This window comes from Trachypithecus francoisi, unplaced genomic scaffold, assembly GCF_009764315.1.
Source record: "Trachypithecus francoisi isolate TF-2019V2 unplaced genomic scaffold, Tfra_2.0 Lachesis_group16, whole genome shotgun sequence".
Taxonomy (NCBI): domain Eukaryota; kingdom Metazoa; phylum Chordata; class Mammalia; order Primates; family Cercopithecidae; genus Trachypithecus; species Trachypithecus francoisi.
This window is the reverse complement of record NW_022681461.1, coordinates 46,538,767-46,566,047: the sequence shown is the minus strand read 5'-3', so window position 1 is coordinate 46,566,047 and position 27,281 is coordinate 46,538,767. Positions and strand designations below refer to the sequence as shown.

Below are 27,281 nucleotides of genomic sequence, written 5' to 3'. Positions count from 1 at the left end.
GCCTATAATCCCAGCTACTCGGGAGGCTGAGGCTGGACAATTGCTTGAACCTGGCGGGTGGAAGTTGCAGTGAGCCAAGAGTGCGCCTCTTCACTCCAGCTTGGGCGACATAGCAAAACTCCGTCTCCAAAAAAAGAAAAAAAAGAAAACAAACCATCAGCTCTTGTGAGAACCATTCACTATCACGAGAATAGCACGGGGAAGACCCGCCCTGATGATGTCCCACAACACATGGGAATTACGGGAGCTACAAGATGAGATTTGGGTGGGAACACAGAGCCAAACCATATAAATAAATTAATAAATAAAATCGAATACCTATGTATTTCTCCCCTCTAATCCATTCCTCTCTGATGGAGTGAACTCTCTTTTTTTCTTTATTATTAACTTTTAAAGCTAATCCTTTAAAAAATATTTTCTCTATTCTCTCAAGTTTTTGTCTTTCATACATGTTTGAATTGTCATTGTTCTAAATATATATGTAAACTGGTTTATAAACACTGTAATCACTTCTCTTACTTAGGACTCAAATGTTGCTCATAATTAAAGTTGTAAGCCCTTATTTTCTGTTCTAGCAGTAGGTACTCTAAATGGCTTGTTTAAAAAAAAGTTCTTGGCTGGGCGTGATGGGTCATGCCTGTAATCCCAGCACTTTGGGAGGCCAAGGTGAGTGCGTCACTTGAGGCCAGGGATTTGAAAAAGTTAGCCAGGCGTGGTGGTGTGCACCTGTAGTCCCAGCTACTTGGGAAACTGAGGTGGGAGGATCACCTGAGCCTGGGAAGGTTAAGGTTACAGTGAGCCATGGTTGTGCCACTATTTTCCAGCCTGGGTGACAGAACAAGACCCTGCCTCCAAAAAAAAAAAAAAAAAAGAATTCTTGAAAGGTTGGACTCTTTATTAATTGTCACTAATTATATCACAGACTCTGAACTCTAAAAATGCTCGTTTTCGTGGCTCTGGTCTCTGTTGTGCTGTAATAAACTTCCATTTCATATTTTCTGAAGCTCTCTCTTTGAGTTCATTCTTTGGCAATAAGAAAAGCTTCCATTCAGTCCATCTTAAATGTGGAAAACAGTTTTATGTAGCACTTGTTACTTAACAGTAGTCATGGGACTTAAAGAAAAATGTTGACGCTTAGAGGTGGTAAAGCATAGTGGTTTAGAGAGTAGGTAGTGAAGTTGACTGAAAGTCCTGGCTCTGCCTTGGCAAAGGTAGTTAATGTCTGTGCTTTGTTGTTGTTTTTACCTAAAATTGAGATAATGATAGCGTGATGCCCTCCTAAGAGGGAAAAGTCAAGATAAGCTGAGTCTGTCCATTCAGAGTGTTTAGAACACTGCTTGATAGTAAATGCATAAGAAGCATTGCCAGTATTTTTAAATTTAACTTTGCAGATAATATATGAAATACGCAAATAAGTAAAAATATATACTTGAAAACATGAAATCTTTAGGATAATTTCCTCTTTTCATTCTCTACTAATTTATTGTTGATGAATTAGATACAGGTCACAGTCTAGTCATGTGTTTTATAGAAAGTACTTACAGTGTTGTGTTCCTTTTGAAATACTGACTTGTTCTTTGGCATGTATGAGCAGACATTACATGAAGTCATTGTTGAAAAAGATGTGTCCATTAAGAAAGTTGGTGCTCTATTTGTGTAATTCCCTAGAGTGGAGGGATTTGTTTGGTACAGTAGCCTTATTGGCTTTACTGAAACAAACACACAAAAACAGACTGACCCTAGAAGTATTTTTGTCTTGTTCTACCAGGTCTGGTTTATTGAGGTAAAATTCACATCACATAAAAATTCGTCATTTTAACTTTTTTTTTTTTTTTTGAGACGGAATCTTGCTGTGTTGCCCAGGCTGGAGTGTAGTGGCGCGATCTCAGCTCACTGCAACCTCGTCTCCCGGGTTCAAGTGATTCTCCTGCCTCAGCTTCCGAGTAAAAAAAAAAAAAAAAAAAATTGTTTTTCTTTTTTTTTTGGATTTTTAGTAGAGCTGTGGTTTTACCATGTTGGCCAGGCTGGTCTTGAACTCCTGACCTAAAGTAATCCACCCAGCTCAGCGTCCATAAGTGCTGGGGTTACAGGCATGAGCTACCACACCCAGCCCATTTTAACCATTTTAAAGTATATAATTCAGTGGCTTTTAGCATAGTTTTGTGGCCATCTATTTCTCAAGATCTTTTTAATTGAAAAGGATTTATATTTAAAGTTTTATGAATTTTGCTTTGCATTTAAATTATTTCATGCAGCTTTTCTAAAATAAACATTTCAGTTCTAGTTTCTTTCACAAAATTTAAAAAATGTTGGCATTTAATTAATATGAATGGGGCATTGCTTCTCTTTTTTAAAGTGTTTTTTAAAAAATCTCTCTTAGAGAGAGAGAGAGAAAGAGGTTCTAATTAAGATAGGGCCTAGATACTTGCTTTGTATTGGCTTGTATTGTACTTCTGTTGACTAAGCAGGTATTTGTTAGTGTTTTTAAAATTGTGAACTAATTAGAACAATATAAAGAGAATTAAACCTCTATCTTGCCAACATCCAGATCAAATAAAATTTAGACTTTTATTATTATTTATCTAGGATGTTATTTAGTATACAAACTCATATAAAGTTTTATTTACTAGAGTTTATGTTCTTTTATATGTTTTTGATTTGAGGAAAGAAAAAAATGGACAATTTATATGAAATTTCTAAGTGTTTTAAGCAGTACTGTGACAGATGTTGTTTTATAAAATACCTAATTTTCAAGAGAGTATTTGAGAGAGGTTTGAAAATATACCTAAACAGAAACAAATTAAATAAAAATGTATATTTTTCTAGGCATTAATAAAATCAGCCAAGGTTATGAGCAGAAATACTAACAGCAGGTTTGGGATGTTGATAGCGAAGCTTACCTAAAAATCTTAAGTTATTGCCAGATTTCATGGCATTTGCAGCCTCCTTTTTAGTTTTGCCTAAAGTGAAGCATCTTAGACCACAAAGGATTCTCTAGTTGTTCCGTCTTTATTATGGCATTTGAGAGCCGCTTATTGCTGATAAGTAATGTTTATGTACATATATGTTTAGCGTCTCAAAATTCTTTTCTTCAATGGAGCAATTTTGCACACAGACAAAAAAATTGCGACTTTTGGTGTATGATGTTAGAGTGAACCTGATTGTTAAAAGTTTAACAAATATTTGCATTGGTGGCAGTTAATGTGTACTAAATGTTTATTTTTAAAGTCATATGTTTTAGATAATATGAAAAATTTAATTTTAACTGGTTACAAGTTTTCTTGTATAACATTAGCATTCTACCTGACACTGAGTAGAAGTAAATTTTGATTTTAGCTCTGTAACCACATAAATATAATGCTGGATTAAAGCCTTTGGCCCTGAGTTAGCTACAAGGGTGTGAACATTTCTGTTTGCAGTGCCTGATTTCGTTGCTTCCTGGACCAAGGAGTAGGATTACTTTTGCTTCTTGATAGATTTAACCTAATCTATTACTGGTTTAACAATTGGAGGCATAAAGGGTAACCATCAGCATCTTTTCGAAGCATGAATGCTACTTGGAGAACAATATTCCAGTAAGGAAATTTGTTGTTTTCAGAAATTCCCAAAAATTCTGTGGATAACTCATAGAATGTTTTTAATATATACAGTAAGATAGTATCTTCTATTTCTAAAGTATTTAGTTTATCATTTTATTAGTCAAAGAATACCATAGAAAAGAGAAGCAAATGAAATGAGAGTTTGGCAGCATCAAATGATAAAAATCCATTTTCCTGGATGCAGTTAAAACAGAAATGTAAAAATGTTCCCATCTGTCTAAGCCATCAGTTTCTGATACAGTCCCTGGAGGAAGTGGCTGAAAAGTCATTTCCACCTAATGGCTGGTTAGGCTGCTTCTGTACAGTAAGTTGGTGGTTGCAGTCCACTTCCTCTAAGACAAAGGTCCATGTCTCTAAAACTCCATCATAACTGACACTAATTGGCATTGCTGTCGGCTCTGGGCTGTGAAAGCAGGCCTGAGTGGGCAGCACTGAGGGGGCATGTGGCACCACTGAAAAGACATTATAGATTTTCCTAGTGGGTATACCACATTTAGATTTTTCTTTTCTGACCCCTGTTCATGCAGTTTATATCGTCTTTACATTGTCATCTGGCTTGGGAAAAATTTGTCCAAAGCCCCATTGGTGAACACCATGTCATTAGAAAGTATTGTCACCTTACCTAATGTTGAGACTTCCAAATACTAAGTTACCTATGAAAATCTCTATGAAGTAATTAAGATGATTAGTAGTAAATACAATAAATAAGTAGACATTTTTACCTCACATTTTTACACATCTAATAAACTAACATTTTGTTTTCCTTTTTTCTTAAATAGGAAGCCAGAAGAGGGCATATTAGTCTTTCAAAAATCAGTTTGGGAGCCACTTGGCCCAGTTCAGTTACAATTGCTATAAATTAGGCAAAGAACCTGCTTTGTATTCATAAGGGTCAGGAGTGAAGGATTTAGTTCCTGCAAGGGGTTTGGAATGACCAAAAATACGATAGCAGACTGGTATCCTTCCGTATCCTTCCCTTAACTACTTTTAACTATGTCAAAGCTCCACTGCTGTTTATGGCTCCATACTTTGACGATTATGTAGAAGGCAGGGAAGAGAAACATTACTGAGCACTTATTATATTGGAGGGGTTGTGCTGGGTACTTTCCAGAATATTATCTTTTAAACTTTAGAGACATTACCAGACTCCTGGTTATAGAAAACTGTGACTGTAGTTATGGCCAGTTGTAGGCAATCTCTCTACTTTCCTAAATGCATATTGAAAAATTAGTGAGTGGTGGCAGTGGGGAGGAAGGGAATTACTAAGGGAATTGATTAGTCATATTAATCATTTATATCTTTTCCCTGCATCCATTTAAAATGAAAATGGATAGCCATTTAGGTACCCAGACCCTGCCCTCCCTGGCTTCCTCTTCCCCTCTCCATCAGTTTCAGGCTCAGGAGTGTGTAGTAGGATCTTGCTTCAACAGTTGGCTTGGACTCAGCTCCCTCTGAGAAGCTCTGCTTTCAAATCTTGGAAAAGCTCGTGAGGCCCTCCTCAGGAAACTGCTTACTTCTCTCGCAGTGTCCCAAGGGATGCGAAACAAGTTTGAGATTTCCCTTTACCCCTGAAGTCCTTTAAACAGAGCATCTTCTTGCATTTGTGTCTATTTATTTAGTCCTCAGCAAAGTGCCCTGCCTCTTACAGTACCACAAGAGTGTTAACAATATAGGGCCAGGAGTAGGGTGAGCCAAATGAGGTGCCCAAGGTACAGAATTTGAGGAGGCACTTCTTCTCTGGTTGTGCGAGTGGACTTGAAGTTGCGATTTGCTGATTCTGGAGTGTAGTCCTGGATTATCTGTACTTCTGTAAAGAACTGCAGATGATTCTGACATAGACCTGTTCTTTTTTATATTTAATAGGTAAGGATTTTCTTTTGCTTTGCTTAAGGAAGAGGAAACATTTGGCTCATAGCTAAAGAAGATGAGATTGTGCTGTGAAACCTTGTTTTCACAGCACGTGATAAATCTCACCTTTCATTACAGACTCCTCTTGCCCCTTCTAAGATGTTTAAATAATAAAAGATGTTTCATCACCATTTTCTGTGATCCCAAATTAAAGCAAGAGGCACTTTCACATGGAAGTCATTGTTAGCACATATTTTACATTTCTCCTCTTTTTTGTTCATTTTGTTTGTTTCAGATGAAAAGGTAGCATACTTAACAACTGTGTACAGAGATCCTCAGGTTACTATCTCAGGTGTAATTCCCTCATACACAAACTACCTTTATTCATTTATAACACTACCGCTTTATACTACTTCTAACACCAGAAGATTTCCTCCCCCACATCAATAACTTTTTAAAATTAAACAAGTATGTTGATTTGGGGGCAAGGGAGTTACTATTTTAGCTAAATGAAACACAAAATTGAAATATTAAATATAGGTAAACATTAAAAATGATGTTTTTGAGCTAGAATATGGATAGATAAGGAAGCATGTATACCCTAACTTTAAAATTTGTTATTTTCTGATTAAGGAATAAAATGCTGAATTCATCAATAGACTGGCAATCTAAAAGAAAATAATACTGTACTAATACACACCCACTTACAATTCTACTATGTCTGCTTTACTTTTCTCGGCGACATACCATCTGGCAGCTGGGTCTTGGTGTTAAACAACTTGAGCACAGGTAATATATTTTACAATTAAAATAATAGCCTCACATTTACTGGGTATGATCAAATATAAAGTATTAAAGCATGCTTATTGCCAACTCTATGGATATTCAGATAATGTTTCAGTGAAAAATCATATTGAATTGTGCTTTCCTGATCTATTTATGATTCACTCAAGTAGAACACACAAATTGTGCAAATAGGGTAGGAAACAGCCATCTCACAAACTTAAGAGGTACTTTAAAGAAATCCAACTGATGTTCAGTGTCATCAGTAGCAGTATCTGTGGTCATCAGTGTGGTGCCCCTCTTGGATTATTTAAAGTACATACTGTAGTCTAGATGTACGTTTCTTACATATCAGGGTTTTAAATGTGAGTGAGTCATAGAGTAAAACTGTTGGTTGCCACTGTTTTCCTTTATCCTTCTTTGTAGACCAGCAGAGCTGGTTTGTGTGTATTTGCTCATCCAATAATATATTGGCTTGTCCTGTGGTACTTGTATTGAAGAAGTGGAAGCACCACAACACATGGGCATGCGCTGTTATCAGTTTATCAATGAAAAATGCAGATGTATGAAAATATTAATCATATCTTAATATATTACTTTGTTTTGAGATAGAGACTTGCTCTGTCGCCTAGGCTGGAGCACAGTGGAGTGTTCTCGGTTCACTGTAACCTCCGCCTCCGGGTTCAAGTGATTCTCCTGCCTCAGCCTCTCGAGTAGCTGGGATTACAGGCACGTGCCACCATGCCTAGCTAATTTTTGTATTTTTAGTAGAGATGGAGTTTCACTATGTTGGCCAGGCTGTTGTTGAACTTCTGACCTCAGGTGATCCACCTACGTCAGCCTCCCAAAATGCCGGGATTACAGGCGTGAGCCACTGCACCTGGTCTCAAACTACGTTTTACCTTTACTTAAAGTAAAGTTGAGGGAACCATTCGTTTGGAGAAGGTGTTAGAAGGGTGTGTGTGTTTTGTTATAACACGTTTTTGTACCTAGGCTTCCATTCACAGCATCTCTGCCTTGCAGCAAGAGAGAGTATTGAATTTCTACTTCTTTCCTTTTGAGCCTATGAAAGTTGTAAATCTCTGTAGTATGTAAGTTATGACCTAACTCTCCAAATTACTTGAATATGGTTGACATTAAGCTCATATTCCAGGTCACTTAGCTTCACAGTTCAGTTATTTGTGGTCAGGAAGCATATTTGTTTATGAGGGAGCAGGAAGTATATTTGTTTATATTTTTATATTTCATAATTTCTAGCATTGTCTTTGGAGTAGTTAAGTCTTAGCGAATGAAGGGATGAATGGTTTGTGATAGGCTACATACATTTTAATGTTTAGTTGTTTTTATATAGGTGAATGGATATTGGAGAGACTAGAGTTTTACATGTCCTCGAGGTGTACTTTTGTTGTTAATTTATTCATATTTAAGGTACAACCCTATGTAACATTTTGTGCAAAAACCAACTTTAAGGAAATAGAAGTGGAAATTACATATTTTGATGTTTGGCTTTTTAGAAAACACAAAGTATCTCATTTAATTTCCAGGTAGAAGGAATAGATATTGCCCAGGATATATACATTGCCTGTGGGCTAAAGCCCGACTCTTAAGCTGTGATGAGCCTGTTTTCCTATTTTGGGTGTCAGGTACAGTATGATAAAAATAGTCTTTTGTAGTAGAGATGAGAATGGTGGAGGGGAACATATTCTTTACTATAATGACAGGAAGTCCTAAGGTTAGAATGTTACTAGCATTGCCTAGAAGAATAGTAAGGCATGTGGACTTAGAAGAAGGTACTTTATTTCTAGTGTATCTAAAACATCTCTTCCCCATAGTGGTGAGTTCATTCTGACACAGCCAAGCCTGCCATGAATGATTATCTTTTGTCTCTCTTACGTGAAGTTGGATGGCTAAGGCAATGATTTCTGGACAGCAACTTGCATATTCTGCTAGTAAATATGTGCTAGATATTTAATATGAATTTTACAGTTTCCACTTTTAGAAAATTGTCCCTGGAATTTGTAGATAATACTCAGTAATAGGCATTTTAGCAACTTCATCACTTTTATTTTTTAATTCGTGTAATTTTACAAAAGTTAGGTCCACTTAAAAGCTTTATCTGCTTTTATTTTTTCCTCAGTGTGATCATACTTAAAAAACCTGAGGTTAGCATAAATTATATATTGATACCCTTTTAGCAGTCTAGCAGATTTCAATTTCTTAGAAAGTTGTTATGGAACCAAAAATTTGACAGATAAATGTAAAGTGTCTAGCACATGATGTGAATAGTAACAAAGATTTTGTTTCATTTCTATCAATTATCTATGTTACTATGATGAATATCACAGTACATGGGTGTTACTCTCTTCAGGCATGCACATAGGGTCTCTTTCGTCAAGATGCACATATACCTGAACTGAGAGACAAATTACTGATTTGCAGTCCTTAATTATTTAATGAGAAGTTTCAGTGAGATCCCAATATATAGATTTAAATCTTCAAAACTGCCTGAAAACCAGGCATGGAATGAAAGAATGTCATCTTTATATGATAACAAATAAATTATATTTAAAATAGATAAATGTATATTTAAGATTGATATATTTAAAATCAAAACTAACTTTGTATAAATAGGAGCAGATTTACTTTGTACACTTAAGATTATCGGGGAAATGACATAAAAGCTCATGCAGGTAAAGCTTATGCCTTCTCATGTGTAAAGCAAGTATCTAAATATATGTCTATTTGTGTCCACATACAGAGTTAAAGGACGCTTTTCCATGAAATAACACATTTCTTTAGAATTGCTGTAGATTTTCATAATTTTTAAAAAACATTTCTATTGTAACCTACATCAAAAGGGCAGCCAGCGTTTTTTTTGTCTGACTATACATATGCATTATAAAAAAGTGAGTCTACTGTAATTACCAGTTTGCAGAGCAAATTCCTGCAGGGTTTGTACTCTCCCCATTAGTAAAAGAGATAAGTTGAAATGTATTAAAATTTCACTGTACAACTGGGAGTTTTTGTTCACAGTAAATGTGTTAATGTTTCTTCATTGCTTGACTGTTTGTGTTTAAATTTAGGCAGCGTGCCCAACAGGGACAAAATTATAGGATAAAGCTATGTATAAAAGAAAATCCTTCAGAGAGCACCAATAAGGCTCTTTTTAAAAAGAAGCAGTTACATATAATAATACATGGCTGTAGCCACAGAGAAAAGTTTTATCTGTCTAGTTCAGAATTATTGGAATTTTTCTTTCCCTTGTGTAAAAGTTAAGAGGACCGAGCTTATGTCAATAGCTAATATACTTTGATGTAAAAACATCCATTATTTTATTCAGTGTCACTTCTATAAAAAGAAAAAGAAATGATTCCTTTTTGTTGTTCCTATGATGAAGAGAAGCTAATAGCATTTTGAGGGAGAGGTGATAGATCACATTTTCTTCCCGAGTAAAGGAATTCTTTCTTGTTAAGAATTCTAATTACAGCCTGTTATATTTTTGGAGTATTTTTCTCTGCTTTTCTTCGTTGCCATGAACTTAGTAAATACAATTATTCATGTAGATAGGCTTACATTTAACAAAATTAATCTACAACCACTATCACCTAGCATGAATATGTAATGAAATTCACAAACACAGGATAAAGGCTCCTGTTTCTCTGCAGTCTGGAGAGGGCAGAAGTTGCAGTTATCTGAAAATGCTGGCTGTATAAGCTTTGGCCAGCCAGGGAATCAACTCTCCTCTCTCTTAAATGTTGAAAATATATTGTAGTTTCTACTGTTTACCTTTTGTAGTTTCTTCTGCCTGCTTTTCTGTAAGTGAAAATGAAAGAATTTGCCAGTATCCGTATTCTGTCCCAAGTGTCTCCATAGATCCACAAACAAATGGTGTAAAGAGGTTAAAATAAAATACAAATTTTCATTTTGGGTTGTTGCTATCTAGAAATAGGGTTTTGTAATTTACCTAGTGTGTGTAGATATCTGGAGGGGAGAGAGAGAGAAAAATATGAATGTATATGTATATGTATTTTAGTTGTTTGTATTTGTACATTCACGTACCTATAGGAGAACATAAAAAAGGCCCTTGGATATTTCATACTGCATATTAACTTCCCTTAAGAAAATATATTTTTCCCCTTAAATAGGTTGATCTCCCCTGCCCCAAGACGTTTAATTTTTATTTCTTCCTCTACACTGTTCTTTAAAACATGAATTTTTAGCTGATAGACCTTGAAGTCCTTCAGAGCCATTACTTTCTTTTGGCTAATTTGTAGAAAGGCACCATATGAAAATTGGATTTTTGATCTGATGGAGTGATTCTTGAGTTCTTATGAACCATTTATAGTCTATCAAGTAAATCCTTCTTAGTTCACGGATTATTGACCCAATGGACCATATTAGCTGCTTCGAAGCTGTTATAGCCCATTATGTTGATTCAGCTGACACACATGTGAACCCAGTCCACATGCCCAAGATGGCATTAACATTGTTCTAGAAGACTTTTTTTCCACAAGGCTTTCTATTTATTTCTTAATTTTCAAGAGTTAGCTCAAAGTTCCTGACAACCATTACATAGGTCTCTTGCTTTGCTTAGTGATGTTGAAGCATTTGTTATTAGCTAGTCTGTTTTTTCCTATCTTTCTCTTTATGTCTGTTGTTAAAAACCATCTAATCTTTAAAAGAAAAAAGAGAATAATGTTTTTTCAGCATACTAGAGCACATTTTACCTCCAGATTCATACAGATTTCATAGAAATTTGTGGGATTTCTCTGAGCATCTGAATTTAACCCTTTGAATTTGAGAAAACCACCTTTTAGAAGAAATGGTAACATTGTATTTGTGTTTTTAAAAAGTGTATTACCTGAGAGGTTTCACTTGAAAAATTCCAGTGACTCTAGCCACTGGTAAAATCAAGACGTGCCTTCATTGATTTATATGAAGCGCTAATGAAGCCAGTCCAGGTCTCAGCACAGACCCCTGGGAATCCATGACCTAACATAAATAACGTATAAGGGGGCACATAGACTCTTCATCATATCAGTATTATTATTTGCAATAGATATGATTCCTGTGCTGAAACCTGCTTTTTAGGCAGAAACATACTCTTTTGTAGTCAGAGATAATTATGATACACAGTTAGATGTACAATGGAAGATATTAAAATGTTTGTTGAGATGTGTCACTGATGAGCAGTCCCAAGACAGGTATAAGTAAAATGCTGTAGAATAAACCAAGTGTTCCTGGGAGTATCTTGTCTCACTGTTTTCAGATTTTGACATTTCTTAATATAACCATTTAAAAACTATAAAATACTGTGCTGGGTCACTTTGTTTATTTAAAAGTGTACCACTTTTTGGCAAAAAATCCTAGTATATATGGTTAACTGCTTACTTACCAGTTCCTTTCACTTTTCAAGTTGCTTAAACCCTTATCCATCCCTCTCCCTTTTTGTGTAGTTTTGTTCATATCTCCTATTTGGTTATAAGATCCTACTGGAACCGAAAACATATCTGAGGAAATCTCACTGAGAAGGAGGGGAACAAGGGGGATTATCAGGCTCCTTTCCACCCATGCCCAGGCTGAGTGGAAAGAGCCCTGGATTAGTAGCTGTGACCATGTAGGGACATCTCAGAGCCTCATTTTCTGCTGTTTGAAAAAATGTCTAATTTTAGGGATTTTGATGATTAAATACAAGAATGTATTTGAAGTATTATGCAAGCTTCATAGCACTATACAAACAGGGGATATTATTAGTCTTGCAGTCTGTCTCAAATGGCCTGGGTAATCAATTGTCATCTGAAATGTGAAATTCTAAAATGTAACATCTTTTCTCCTCTGTTACTTTACTGGGGTAAATTTTATTACAAACCCAGAGGAGTAAATTTAGTTAAAAGGTCACCTACCTATGCTCTTGCTTAGTAAATGGATTGATTACAGTGCTTTGGCATTTGAAATAAGGTGGGCAGCTCCTTTTATGAAGAGGATAAAGATTTAGAGGAACTCCTTTCTTTAGGGAACCCTTCACATGCCATCTGGGAAGGGAAAGATACTGACTTAGGACGAGGTCTTACATTGGGCACAACTTGGGACAACTTTTGTGTTACTTTTGTATGTCTTTGCTTGGTCACCAAAGTGTGGGATCATGCAAATCAATCGTTCTTTCTAGGATTGGAGGTGCTTTTGAAACATACCAGAATTGAAGCTTCATCTTGTCTTGCTTCTTGCTTAATGAGGAGTAGTTTCTTTGTAAAGTGCTTAAAGGTTTATAAGTCTTTTTGCATCTCATTATAAATCCCGTCCTTATTAATGTCTTCTCTATCATATTAGTAATTGTTTTCATGAATGCCACAGAGAAATGTAATCACATTGCCATCTTTCAAATTGCATTAGTGAAAATGAATAAAATATATATCAATGGAATACAAAATTGCTGATTCAACATTAAGATGAAATGAGATTATTATTAGCATCATAAGATATCAGAAGTGCTTTGTTCCTTATATAAAGTTAGGTGTTCTGGTAAATATAGACTGAGTTAAAATGTGTGTTTTTCTTTTTTTAATGGCAAGCTAACCCCTTATTTTCAATTACGTGACAGGTCTGTTCATGGAAGGACTATTTCCTTTCTATTTATGTTATTACAGCTGCCTAAGTAGCCTGTAAAATTTGTAAGTATACAGGCAATAAATGGAGTATCTTAATTGTTAAATGTTAGGTAAGAAAATAAAATGTTTTTGCCTAAATTGAAATGCCTTTTCATTTCATGTTTCTTTAATATTACTAATTGCCTAACAAAATCGCATGTATTACCATAGGCCTAATTTAATTGAAACACACACATACACGCACTCCAAAGCTTGCATATGCTTTGATGCCGTAGAAGCTTGGGTATTTTCCTTATATAATTGGCTATATCCCGCTGTTGATTTTTACTCTGAACTTCTAAATTATTTAAATGGGGTCTTTCTTCTATCGATTGATAGTAGGTTGTGATAGTAGGTTGTGATAGTAGGTAATGACTACAGATGCTCATTGGATCTGTGTCTGGGAAAATTTATATGCCTGTGTGTGTCCCTTTCTCCCTGTTTGTATTTATATATTCACACAGTTGTAGAAACATTTACACTCATATATATAAACATATGCCCAGAAGTTTATGGTTTTCCCTCTTTGCCCACTCCCCCTAAGCCAAATTTGTTTCTTGACTTTTGCTGAAATAATTTTTTCACCACAGTAAATTGAGGATTGTTTTTTTGGTCGTATACGTGACAAAATTCACCATTGTCAATTTTTAACAAATTATCTTAGAATTTTTAAAATACTTTGATATTAATATGGCTGAACATCATAACTGAGAAGTTTTGTTTTTGTTTTTGCTTTTGCCTTTTTGCCCCCCAAATATTTGAAAGATGTACTGGATTTTCCTGATAGAAAAATGGCAGTGGATATTTAAATGGATATATTAGGTTTTAATATTTTCAAAGTAGAAAGGATTTTCAAATATAAGCAGCAATAAAATGTCTTTGTTTACTGTGCATGTATTAACTCACTTAGCATTTGTGTATTGAAGACCTACTGGGCGAAAGAGATGCTGCACTATGTCTCCTGGGGAATGATATTTTATGGGATTAAATGGTTTAAACACCACTAAAAGAAAGTAGGTGGGGCAGTGGGATTCCTCCCACCCTTTCCTTGTTGTAAACAGCTTTATTGAGATATGTTTCACTTACCATACATTCCACCCGTTTAAAATATTCACTGTATTTTAATATATTTATGATTAGGTTCAGTTACCACTGAACATTTTTATCACCTCAAAAAGAAACTCCATCCCCTTTAGCTGTCACCCTAAGCCTCGTCCCCCTCGAGGCAGCCACTAATCTACTTTTTATCATTACAGATTTCCCTCTTCTAGACATTTCATCTGAATGGAATAATAATATTTGGTCTTTTATGACTGGCTCCTGCAACTTAGCTTAGTGTTTTTCATGTTCATTCATGTTGTAGTATGTATCAGTGGTTCATTCCTTTTTATGGCGAAATAAAATTTCATTATATTAATATACTGTATTTTGTTTATCCATTTGTCAGTTGATGGAGGGATAGCGTTTTATAAAATGAGGTTTTAAATCTCCTGATTTTTAACATCAATTGATGTTCAAAGGTCAGCTTCTCCCAGTGAATCTCTTTCGATTATTTTGGATGTGTTTATTGTAAAGATGATGTATTTCTTTGGTTCATAACATTTTTCTCAAAGGTTTTTTTTTTGGCGGGAGGAGGGGTGGTTAACCATCTTTAAATTGCCCAGCTTTTTGTCTTTTACCATGTTGCCCACAGTTTAAACCAGTGGCATCGGGCCTTTTATTGAGTCCAACAAACCCATGCTCTTGTGAATCTCCTGTCTCAGTCATAAGATCTAATCTGTTTTTTTTTTTGTTGCTGTTGAAAAGACACTAGGAAATTTCAGAACACATTAAGTACAACAAAATAATCATTTTTTACCAGCTTGCTATTTGTTCGTATGACATTAAAAACAATTAGACAAATGTAAGGATCTTTCTTTGAATGGTTACTTTTTAATTTTCTAGTTACCACCAAATAAGAGACATACTTTTAGGTATAATTTTCCATCATATGAATGTTTGAGTAGATTTTTTTAAGGAGACAGAATAACTTCATTGTTTCTCATTTGCTGCTGTTACTGTTACATTAGGAGGAGTGACATTTGCACTATGGTTTAACATGCTTGTGGACCCTTAACATTTATAATCACTGATAATCATAGCATGTAAATTCTATGTGCATTGTTCATTCAGACTCAGATTTATGTATTTGTTTGTATAAATGCAGAAAGCGCATCCACCTTAAACTATAGATTTATATTAATAGTCTCATGGTCAGAATTAGATAGACTTTTTAGGTTGTTAATAAAGCTTTTTTGTGGGATGTTTAAAACCGTAGATCTTTTGACCCATGTTCTGTGTCTTTCTGATTCGCATCTTCTTGTCTCCTTTAAATACTTGGTTGCAAAACTCTTCAGTGCAACAGGTGAATATTCTTGTACATTCATCCTAGATGAGTTTTGTAATCAAGTACAAGTGAAATTCACATGTAGTCATGTAGTCCATGCTGATCTTAAGTAAGCTTAGTAGTTGTCCACCGTGCAAAAAAAAAAAAAAGCAGAATTTTTCCACTCAAGCTGCATTGTGACTTGGCCAGGTAGGAAGCTGATTTCTTCTACCAAGGCAGTATTATATAAATTCTGAGAATTATACAGGGAGATGTTTGCTGACTTAATCTTCATTACTATCATGTGAGCTTTTTAGAGTCTTTGTGGCAATGTTTGAAGTACTGTCTTAGCATATCATACACAAACTATATAAAAGTACTTGTTTCATCTTTTTGGTCATGTTTACAAGATCACTCTCTGCCTCCACAGTGCTAGCAAGTCATTAGTTTGTTTATTGCAGTGTATTCTATGGCAATCCTGTAATTAGCTTTCAGATTCATTACAGATAATTTGCTATTCCAGATTTTCCTCCACTAGGATAGAAGTCTTTTTTTTGTGTGTGTGTGTGTGTGAGATGAAGGTCTCACTTTTTCATTCAGGCTGGGAATGCAGTGGTATGAACACGGCTTACTGCATCCTCGAACTCCGAGGCTCAAGGAGTCCTCCCACCTCAGCCTCCTGTGTAGCTAGGATGACAGGTGCATAACACCACGACCAGATAATTTTTCATATTTGTAGAGAGGTGAGGTTTCGCCATGTTGTCCAGGTTGGTTTTAGCTCAAGCTGTCCACTCGCCTCGGCCTCCCAAAATGCTGGGATTACAGGCATGAACCACTCTTCCCAGCTAGGATAGGATAACAACTTTATGCTATTTTTTGAGAACTAAGAAGGCTGATGTCTTTGAGGAACAAATTTTCTTTTTTTAAGCCAGACACAGTGGCTCATGCCTGCAATTCTAGCACTTTGGGAAACCAAGGCGGGTGGATCACCTGAGGTCAAGAGTTCAAGACCAGCCTGGCCAACAAGGTGAAATCCTGTGTCTACTAAAAATACCAAAATTAGTTGGCCATGATGGTGGGCACCTGAAATCCCAGCTACTTGGGGGGCTGAGACAGGAGAATCTCTTGAACCTGGGAGGCGGAGATTGCAGTGAGCCAAGTTTGTGCCATTGCACTGTAGCCTGGGCAGCAAGAGCAAAACTCTGTCTCAAAAAGAAAAATAAAAGAAATTTCTTTTTTTCCACCTTAGAGCCTTTTATTAATTATTGTGATGCATTTTCATTTACCACTGTACGTACTGCCTACTTTTTGTGTTTTTTGTAGAGATCAGGTTTTGCCATGTTGCCCAGGCTGGTCTCGAACTCCTGGGCTCAAGCCATCCTCCTGCCTCAGCTTCCCAAAGTGTTGGGATTACCGGCTTAAGCCACCACACCTGAGTGGATGCTTATATTAATGATCAGCTTTTTCTATAATTTAATATTAATGTAGGTCATGTACTTAACTATTAAGCAGTTTAAAATATTTTAAAATTTCATAATTCGTACTGTAAATCTTGCTATACTCTCCAGAAATTAACAAGGGGAAGGAAGAGTTAAAAAGGTTTTTAGGACCAGGCACTGTGGTTCATGCCTGTAATTCCAACACTTTGAGAGGTTGAGGCGGGTGGATCACTAAGTCAGGAGTTCGAGACCAGCCTGACCAACATGATGAAACCCCGTCTCTACTAAAAATAAAAAAAAATTAGCCGGGCGTGGTGGTGCATGCCTGTAATCCCAGGTACTCAGGAGGCTGAAGTGGGAGAATCACTTGAATCCGGGAGATGGAGGTTGCATTGAGCTGAGATCACACCACTGTACTCCAGCCTGGTCGACAGAGTGACATTTCATCTCAAAAAAAAAAAAAAAAAAAAAAAATGGTTTTTAGGCCAGGCGCAATGACTCACACCTGTAATCCCAGCACTTTGGGAGGCTGAGGTGGGCAAATTACTTGAGCTTAGGAGTTTGAGACCAGTCTGGGCAACATGGTGAAACCTCATCTCTACTAAAAATACAAAAATTAGCTGGATGTGGTGGTGTGCACCTGTAGTCCTGGCTACATGGGAGGCTGAGGTGGGAGGACCATTTGAGCCCAAGAGGCGGAGGTTGCAGTGAGCCGAGATTATGCCTCTGCACTCCAGCCTTGGTGACAGAGCGAGATCCTGTCTCAGAAAAAAACACACACAAAATTTTTTTTTGTTATATATGGGAGATTGGTGAAGGTTAATGAACCCATGAAAGGAGCTCCTTGTGAATAGTTGTTTTTGGTTTTGTGTGTGTGTGGAACACCAAAACCCAGAACTGAAATCAGTTTTTTCCCCTCTCATTATGATTGGTCCTTCAGAATATGTGTTTTATGCTTCTGTTTGCCCAAAGGCCATATTTTGCCATTTTAAATTTGTGTCAGATAACTAGGGTTAAGTGTTCCCAAACAAAAAAACCTCTAATAAGAGTTTTATTAATTAGCCTTGTATATAGTTCTTTTGTGAAGTACCCTGTATATTCACTGAAACAACAATTTGTGCTTTCCTGAGAAATATGATTTGGTGAGAAGATTGTTGTTCAATTCACATGAACTTGGAGAATTGGAACCAACTATACGTACTATACAGCTAGAGACCTCAGCTTTAGTGATAACAGAACCTATCCTCTCTATTAGAGCTTTGGAATTCATCCAAAATACTTTCAAATGTACTTTTATTTAATATTCAGATATACAAGTGTTATTGACCAAATGTTGATTAATTTTTTTACTAAATTATTTTGCTTTGTATATTTTAGATGTACTTTTGAATATGAATATTTATAATTTACTTACTTTTATTTTAAGTTTCCTTTAGTTTTCTATAGGTAATGGAAATAAACTGAGTCATAATTGGGAGATTTGTCTTCTTCTCCACTAGATCATTTAAGAGCCATGTAAAACACATAAACATTTCTGAACCAGAATAGTAAAACAGAAATAATAATCTGTGTGCCTACCTTAGAGGATTATAGTATGAATAATATGGTATTATGTATGTCAAAGTGTTCATTTATTTATTAAGACTAAATATGTGTTAGGCAATTTGCAAGGTGTTGGAGTAAAACAATACATTGGGAAGAATCATAAGAGAGAAAACAATCATTTAAATATAATATGTGGAAAGTTTCTTGTGGCCATAAATGGTTGTCATTTATTGAGCTTTTCCTATTGCCAGACAGGTTAACACTTGCTTTATGTTCATTATTTCATTTGAGTGTTTTGCCACTGTTGCAATGTCATTGTTACTAGCACTTTACAGATGAGCAAAGTGGCTCAGAGAATAATGTATTTTTAAAGTCCCTTTTGAGCACCTATTATTTGCCACTATACATTGAAAGCCCAACAGACATGTCTGTCCTGCCCTCACAGAACTTAAGTTCTAGAGGGGAAAACAGACCCATATCGGATAATCACACAAATAAATATAATATTCACAATCTATATACTAAGCACTCTGAGAGACTGATTATGATACAGGAGTCTAGTGGGGAACTTGTCTTGAATGGGAGACAGGACCGCTGCCCTGGGGAATGAGTGGTACTTGAAATCCAAAGAATGAGTAGGAGTTAACAACTTAAGCAGGATTTAGAAGGAGGGAAGCTAGAGAGCATGGTGTTAGAGAAGTAGGGATTGAGAATTTGGATAACAGAGGAGTCAGCTGTCTAACCAAGGAGGACGGACAGCCACTGTTTTTACTCGAGTAGGCAGAATCTGACAGGAGGGTGAAAATAACCTCAGTCAAGCAAATAACGATCAACTGTGTGGATCTCTTAAGAAGAGAGAATATTCATGGAGATGGGGAGAGGAGAAATGTGTAGGTTAATTAGGAGACAGTTTGAATAGTCTAGAAAAAAAGACTGGATTTGTGGTAGTAGCAGTGAGAGTAGAAGACAGGAAAGGAAGGGATACATAATCTTTGGAGGAAGGCAGAATATCAGTGAAAACTCTGCCCCATAACTTCCTGTGAATGGAATCGTAACTCAGGATTCTTAGCTCAGTGTAATGGTGCACGCCTGTAGTCCTAGCTACTCGGGAGGCTGAGGTGGGAGGATTGCTTGAACCTGAAGGTCAAGGCTGCAGTGAGCCATGATCTCACCACTGTACTCCAGCCTGGGTGACAGAGCTAGACTGTGTCTCTTTGAAAAAAAGAAAAAAAAAAAAGATTCCTTATCAGTGGAATGGAGAGCTGGTTCTGATTTCTAGATCTGTGACTTTAGGTAACAGAGTAAATTATCTCTACCTTAGTTTCTCCTCTGTGAAATAAAAGTAATAGTAGTAACAACTTTATGCTATTTTCTGAGAACTAAGAAGGCTGATGTTTGTAAACTCTCTAGCACAATGTCTGGAAAATGGCAGATATTCAATCCATCTAACTATTATTATAACAGGTAATAATTTACTATTGTAAATAAATAAATTAAAATCCTGAGGTTTGGTAGAGGAGGAGACAGTCCTCCAATCTGTGTGAGGGTTTCTTTCATGTTCTTAGTTAGGGTCTCTCCTCTAAATCCACTGCACCCAAACCCCAAATTATCAAGTCCTTGAGCACAGGGACACTGCCATCCACTTCCCACCACTTAAGAGGCAGTGCCTGGCTCCAAAGTGATGGTTTTTGCTTAGTGATGATATTTGAAGCTGTAGGAGGGCATGAAATTGCCAAATTAAAGAATGAAGAGCTTGGCCATGGGAAACACCTGTATTTATTTACAGTGGAGAGAGAGAGAGGAGAGAGCAGTTGCTGCCAGAAAAACTAGGATAGTCAATCTCTACAGCCCAGGAATGAAGGAGAGTTAGTGCTGCAAGCTGCATTAGAGTCTGGGAGGACAAGGAGACTAGAGAAAAGGACCAGATGGGATGACAACATTTCCTCTCAGAGAGACAGTTTTAGGCATGTGTGGGGCAGAATCCGGATTGCAGAGTTAAAATGTAGGTGGTGGTGAGGAAGTGGAAGCACTGGTTGCTGGGTGCATGGATTTCTCTTTCAAGAAGTCAGTGGTAAAGGTAAGCAGAAGGAATAATTACTTTCAATAAGTTGCAGACTTAAGAAAATTTATGGTTGTTGTTATGTTTGTTCTTGGGGAATTGGGGCATGCTGATCATGTTCACGGCTGCCTCCATTCACCTCATGTCTGAGTGCCTTCAACCCCCTTCTGGGCACTCAGAACAAGACTGAGCTGTATGTGGTACATTCTGTGAATGACAAAGTTTGAAAATGCAGGTATGAAGAAAAGAGTAGACAGTTTCCAATAATGGAAATTGAGGAAAGAGTTACAAGGCACCCTGGCACCCTTGTTAGACTGGGTCCTGGAGGTCTGCTTTACCCAGACCTGAATACTAATCTCTGCATAAATAGGTGGGAACAGTCTGACTGAATTGTCTGCTCCTTTCTGCATACCTGCATTTTCAAAGTGTGTAGTTCACAGGATGTAACAGCTTGGTCTTGTTCCGAGTGCCCAGAAGAGGGTTGGAGGCACTCAGACATGAGCTGAATGGAGGCAGCCGTGAACATATTCATAAGAATGAAAGTATATTCATTTTAACTCTTCCCAACTGACTCCCTGTAATGCATGTACGTTTTTGAGGCTTAACTGACTTTGATAGTTTTATGATAATTTATGTTTTTGCATGTGGGTGAGTTGGCCAGTGATCACATTGGTTCTATTTTGTTGTGAATAAATAGTATGTCAAAGTTTTATGCTGTTTCAAAAATGTTATTTAGAATAAAACTTCCTTTGAAGCCACAATAGTCTTACTCAAAATATTTATTTAGGCCATATTGTTTAAATATATATAATTCCCTTAAGGGACAATTGTAGTCTATATAAATCTGAATTTAAAACAAATAGACCTTCTGGAATTCATAGAAATACAAAATGGATATTCTAGTGCTTAAGTGTTTATATACAGAAGGAGTTGAGGTGTTCCAGTGTTTGTATGTTTAGGTACAAAAAGAATAGAATTCATAAAAAGGAATGATGATCTACAAAGTTGAATTCCCAGATGTACCAGATGTATAAAGTTGTTTAGGAAGACAAAATATTTGAATCATAAACTAATTCAGAGTAAGTGAATGAATGATTCAACCAGTAAAAAAAAAAAAAAAAAAAACACATAAAAATAAAGCAAATCCACAGTCTCTTAATTTGTTCTGATCTTAAATTTGTTCTGGGTATAATTAAAGTTGATGAAAGTGTGCTTTAAACAATACAAAGTTAGGATATTTTTATAAAATAATTAAATCTTATCAAATTAATGATTTAAATATTTGTGTCTTTTATGCTAGAGTTTATATTAACTGTCCTTGAAATACCATCTCACTTTATTGGCCCTCCCTTGATTTTGGTAAAGCAGAGGTATTTTTTTTTAAGCATTTATGAAAGCTTTTATTATTGCACTTCGAATTATATAAATGTTTTAATGTCAACATAGTTCCCATATCTGAATTTATAATTAGATAATTTGTAAAGTTCCTTGTTTTTAGTGGAAACGCTGTCCTCTAAGCTCTTTTTATTTTGGTCACCGTACAATCAAGTTGTGAGTTCATTAACTAATGGACATGTTATTTAAGTAAACTGTTTCTAACTTGGGATGTTCTGATATATTTCTCAGTCAACAAATTATTGAAATTGAAATAAGAACTTCTGGAAGAAATATTTCTCCTTATAGTCTACAAATTAATCACTTCTATATACAACAAAGCTTACAACCTAGCTACAATTGGACCATATTTGGAAGAGAGATCCTGAAATATCAGGGAAGATTATACAATTAAATATTTCCCTAGTGTTAATTAGAAGCACAAATTAAAGATGGGGGTGAAGTATGAATGGAGTCTACAGTGAGGATTCCAACATCTGAAACCAAATAGGGATCCATAGATTTAATGTTAATTAATAGAAGAGAAATATTTTACACGTGCCTCATCCAAAGCATAGGGAATGGTAAAAGCCTGCTCAGTCTTATTCTCTGTGAATGGAATTTGTCCAATTACATTAACAATATCCAAAATACTGCCTGTTACAAATGAGACAGTTTCTATAAAAATCCAAATGGTTCCAGAAATATGAGCATCTGGAGCTGTGTAAGTGAGCATGGCTTTCACGCACGGAGCTGCACTTTCAGGTATCCCCGTGCCCACCCCTCCACCCCAGAATCAGTAATCATTGATTGCATCTAAATCTGCAGAGAGATCTTTTCCGGGCAGTTCAAGTAGTTACAGTAGATTGTTAATCTGCGAATGATCAGACTAAATCCCTTCTGTCTTCAGAATTTCCATGCAAATTAGAATTAACTGTATGAGGTAAATTTATTAACTGTAGTCTGAGAGCATAGGTCAGCTTCAGCACAATTGTTAAACATAGGTTTTTATTCATAAAAAGTTACACTCCATTTATGCTAATTTTCTATGGATTCATTTTATAATATTAACTGGTGAGATGGTTTTTTAAAGTAGTTATAAGGAAATGAAAGATTTTTAAGTGTGTTTTTCAGTTTTCTGCAATACAGGTGTACTGTTCCACATATAAAATATTCACATAAATGATTTTTTCTGTTCCATGTCTGATCTAAAACCAAAATTTAAACTTATTTTCTTATGTCACCATTGAAATAAGAGGAGGATTGTTTTGTATTTTTCAAAACAGGAACGAAAATGGAATTAATAAAGAAAAAAATACTCAAGGAATTGGGATGTGATAAATAATAACAGAAGTATGTTAGGTCTTATTGATCACAGGAGTGTCTTTAAAATATGTTTGAGAGTTTAGCACAACATTTAATTGAAATTCAGCAGAAGAAAAGTAGTATTCTAATAATAATATTTGTGTGCTGTATATTACTTTCACAAACATTTCACTTGAATATTATTTTGTTACAATGTATGTTTTGCTTTATTGACAAGTGAATAAATTTAAGTGGAAATATATATTAGCAGCAATATACTTTTTCCTCTTTTGGATTTGTGATGTCATAAATCCAGTATCTTATAGAATATGTAATCCTTTATTTTTATTCTAAGTTTGTAATCTAAAGGTTACTATGAATGACCTAAAACATTGTATTAGTGAATGAGCTTTGTTTTCTTTACCTTTTTTTATAAGAGATTTTGGCGATATCTAAATTTATTTTTAAAACCCTCCAGGCCCCTGCCATCATAAAGCCTTTAAAAATGGAAGTGGGCATTATTTATTAAAATGGTGAAAAGAGTATAGTATCTTTGAACAGATGTTGACCTTTTTTTCCTCCTTTATTTTTCAGGCCATCCGTTGCACACTGGTAAACTGCACATGTGAATGTTTTCAGCCAGGGAAGATTAACCTGAGGACTTGTGATCAGTGTAAACATGGCTGGGTGGCACATGGTGAGGAAAATCTGGGCTTTTCTTCCTGTTCTTATTATGTTCGTGTTCAAGTGTGTGTGTGTGTGTGTGTGTGTGTGTGTGTGTTTAGAGCAGTCACTGGCCTAGAGAAGAGAGAGGTCAGCTGTGCTCCAAGTGTTAGTTAAGATTCAGCCTGTGGCTCTCAAACAGCATATTCTCAGCTCCAAGAAGCAGTGCTAGGCAAGCAGCTCTCAGCAGAAAGCCAAGATGTTTATAGGACAGTTGGGCTGTGGAGTTCTTACTGAGCATGGGCACAGCCAGCAAGCACCAGGCCTGATGGAAACTCAAACATACCACAGTTGGCCTTTCAGGGCCTGGACCTCAGAGGGAAGCTGGCAAATCCTCCTTGCTTGAGAACTCCTCGATGACTGCTCACCCTTGTCGTATGTGCTAAGGGCTGAGTTTATCCTTCTAGATGTTAAATGTCATATGGTCTCAGGTGGATGAGAGAGTGAACGGGAACATTATTTGGCTGGTATCTGAAAATATAACCTGTAAATACTCCCTTTCAGTGTGCATGGGGATTGGAGGTGGTCGATGTAGGTAGAGTGTGAGCTCTGTGTAGGTGTGTCCTGGGGTGGGGAGACCCCACGCGAAGGATATGAGTGTTGAGGCTTTTTGCCAGGTGCACAGAGCCGTTCTGTCAGTGTGCCCTGACTGAGTGTTCAGCATATTCCTGTGTATGGTTTATGTTTGTTCTGTTTAAGTCAAAGGAGACTTGGAAATAAGCAGACTTTTTCCTTTTTTTTTTTTCACCTCCCAGACTGTAAAATTTAAAAAGATAGATAATGTTTATAAAAAGAAATCCTGGCTGGAGATTTTTTGATAGCCCCGGGTATTGCCTCTTAAGTGGACATACTCTTCATTCCCAAGCAGTGCCAAACATCCAGTGGGTTGTATTTTTATAAATGTCATGTTATTCTAGCAAGATCTGAGGTAACAACACTGGGCCATGCTTTGAAATGCTTTTAATTTATCATGTACCTTGCTCGTGAGGGTGTGTATGCTGGAGTTGTGGGGACATTTCAGCCATGTTTCTGTGAGAGAGAGTACTCTGAGAGGAATACCCGGGAAGGGGTATGTTTCCACCATGCAACCACAATCCTGCAATCCTTCATGCCCACAGGGATAGAGCACTTTCCTGCTTTATTAACAAGGCCCCAAATCAGCAACAATTCTCAGTCCGGTCTTGAACAACAGACGAGCTGCAGTTAGTTCTGCAGTCTCTTTATGTTACTACATTCAATGATTTCGTCTCTCATCCTATATTAGTTTGCTGGGGCTGCCATAACAAAATACCACAGGCTGGGTGGCTTAGACAGCAGAAGTTTATATCCTCAAAGCTCTGGAGGCTAGAATTCCAAGATCAAGGTGTTGGCAGGGTTGGTTTCATTCTGAGGCTTCTCCTCCTCGTTTGTAGATGGGCACCCTCACATGGTCTCTCCTCTGTGGGGCATGTCCTGGTGTCTGCAACCTCCACCTCCAGGGTTCAAGCCATTCTCCTTCCTCAGCCTTCTGAGTAGCTGGGATTACAGGCATGAGCCACCACGCCCAGCTTATTTTTGTATTTTTAGTAGAGATGGGGTTTCACCAGGTTGGCCAGGCTGGTCTCGAATTCCTGACCTCATGATCTGCCCTCCTCGGCCTCCCAGAGTGCTGGGATTATAGGTGTGAGCCACTGTGCCCAGCCCCTGGTGTCTTCTTGTGCGTCCAAATTTCCTCTTCTAAGGACACCAGTCAGATTGGATTAGGGCCCACCCTGAGGGCCTCATTTTAACTTAATCACCTCTTTAAAGACCTATATTCAAATATAGTCACATTCTGATGTAGTAGGGGTTATGACTTCAACATAGGAATTTTGGGGGAACACAGTTCAACCCATAACAGTTCCTAAATATCCTTTTTTTCTCTGAGGAAGTATTGGTTTTGCCAGGTAATAGGTACAGAGCTTATGTCCTAAACCCATCAGAATCATAAGAATATTGGAGGCAGTATGGGTGTAGACTGTTCTGAGGTCAAATCTTGGCTCTGTCACTTCATAACATGTTAATATCGCTGGACTTCAGTTTTCTTGTCTGTAAAATAGGATTAATAGTACCTACTTTACAGTCTAGAGAAAATATATGAAGCCTTTCTAAATAATGCATATTAAAAGTACAATGGACAGTAGATGAGCAGTAAAGGGGAGGCCAGTCATTAAACAAAGGGCGTTTCATTTATTCGCTCTCATATTTGCCAAAGCCATCTTGTATTATCATTATCTATCTACTATGGTAGCCTTGTGAGTGTAAAAGTTAACTGTGTCACCAGTTTGTTTTATCTGTTTAATGTCCATGTGCATATTACATTAGTAATGTAAAAGTAAAAGCAATGTTTTTTCTTTCTTGAACAACATAAATTACTCCCGGCCAGTGATTGTTTTGAGGACTTTCTGAAGAATGTCATTTTTCACCCAACTTGAATAAGATGTTTCTGTTACACCAGACTGTGCTTTTCCTACTGTACCATTAAAAATTCTATGTTTCTGAGATATTAATTTTGGTGTTTCTCAGACCTTAGTAAAATGAATTCTAATTCTTTCCCTTATGATTATCACCTTGACCTCTCTTTTCCCACAACAGGGAGATATCTGTATATAGCTCAAAATACATACACCCAGGCATGCGAATCCCACATTCTCCCCATTCGTGAGGCCAAATACAGCAGTGAGGGGTTGGCCTCTAGCCTTGGAGTTGGCAGCGGGATGAGAGCACCCACTCTTTTTGCCCCTAGCATTACAACTAATTGCTTCATTTCACCCCCCCGCACAGAAACCCTGAAATCATGTCTCTAGTTACTTCCGCTCAGAGGTGAAACACAGCATTCTTTCCAGCTGCCTTATACCGTGCAGTGTCCTGGATGTGGGGCCACAAGGAAGTGACTTGGGTTTTCTAGTGTGTAATTTTCCTCTGAAATGCATGGAACAGCAACAAGACTACCAAAATACATTGCCCAGAATGGTTTCCTGGTAGCACTGAATGCATTCTACCTGTCATTATGTCAATAAAAAAAAATTTAATATCTGCAGCTAAAAAAACCCAAATGCCAAAATCATGTATTCTCTCTAAAATTAATTTTTAGAAATTTGTTGACCTCCTTTCTTGAATCAATTTTCCTTGTTAGCAGCATTTTCAGTTCATTCCTAAGATGTTGGATTTCATGGGTCATTATATACCATATCTATGCACATATGTGTGTGTCTGTATATGTACACACACATAAACACACATTCTCTCTGTTGACTTACAGGTTGCTTATTAAAGCTGCTTAAGTTGTTGACATTAGCTGCTTTACAAAAATCTTTAGAAATGTGTTTTTAAAATAATTAAAGGCTGGGCGTGATGTGTCTGACAGCCTGTAATCGCAGCACTTTGTAAGGTTGAGGCAGGTGAATCACTTGAGCCCAGGAGTTCAAGACCAACCTGGGCAACATGGCAAAATCTTATCTCTACAAAAAGTACAAAAATTACCCTGGTGCGGTCGCATGTGCTCTCAGTCCCAGCTACTTTGGAGGCTGGGGTGGGAGGTTTGATTGAGCCCAGGAGGTCAAGGCTGCAGTGAGCTGA

The 27,281-nt window shown here is 36.8% G+C and overlaps 1 protein-coding gene across 3 annotated transcripts in view; it reads left to right on the top strand.

Annotated features, from left to right (window-relative positions):
* Window positions 1–27,281, top strand: part of BNC2 (basonuclin 2) — a 458,180-nt gene that overhangs the window by 267,126 nt on the left and 163,773 nt on the right. For all 3 annotated transcript variants that reach the window (XM_033237410.1, XM_033237409.1, XM_033237411.1), the window contains one exon: window positions 23,556–23,658. In XM_033237410.1, the coding sequence (XP_033093301.1) occupies window positions 23,556–23,658 (103 nt within the window). The remainder of the gene's footprint in view (window positions 1–23,555; window positions 23,659–27,281) is intronic.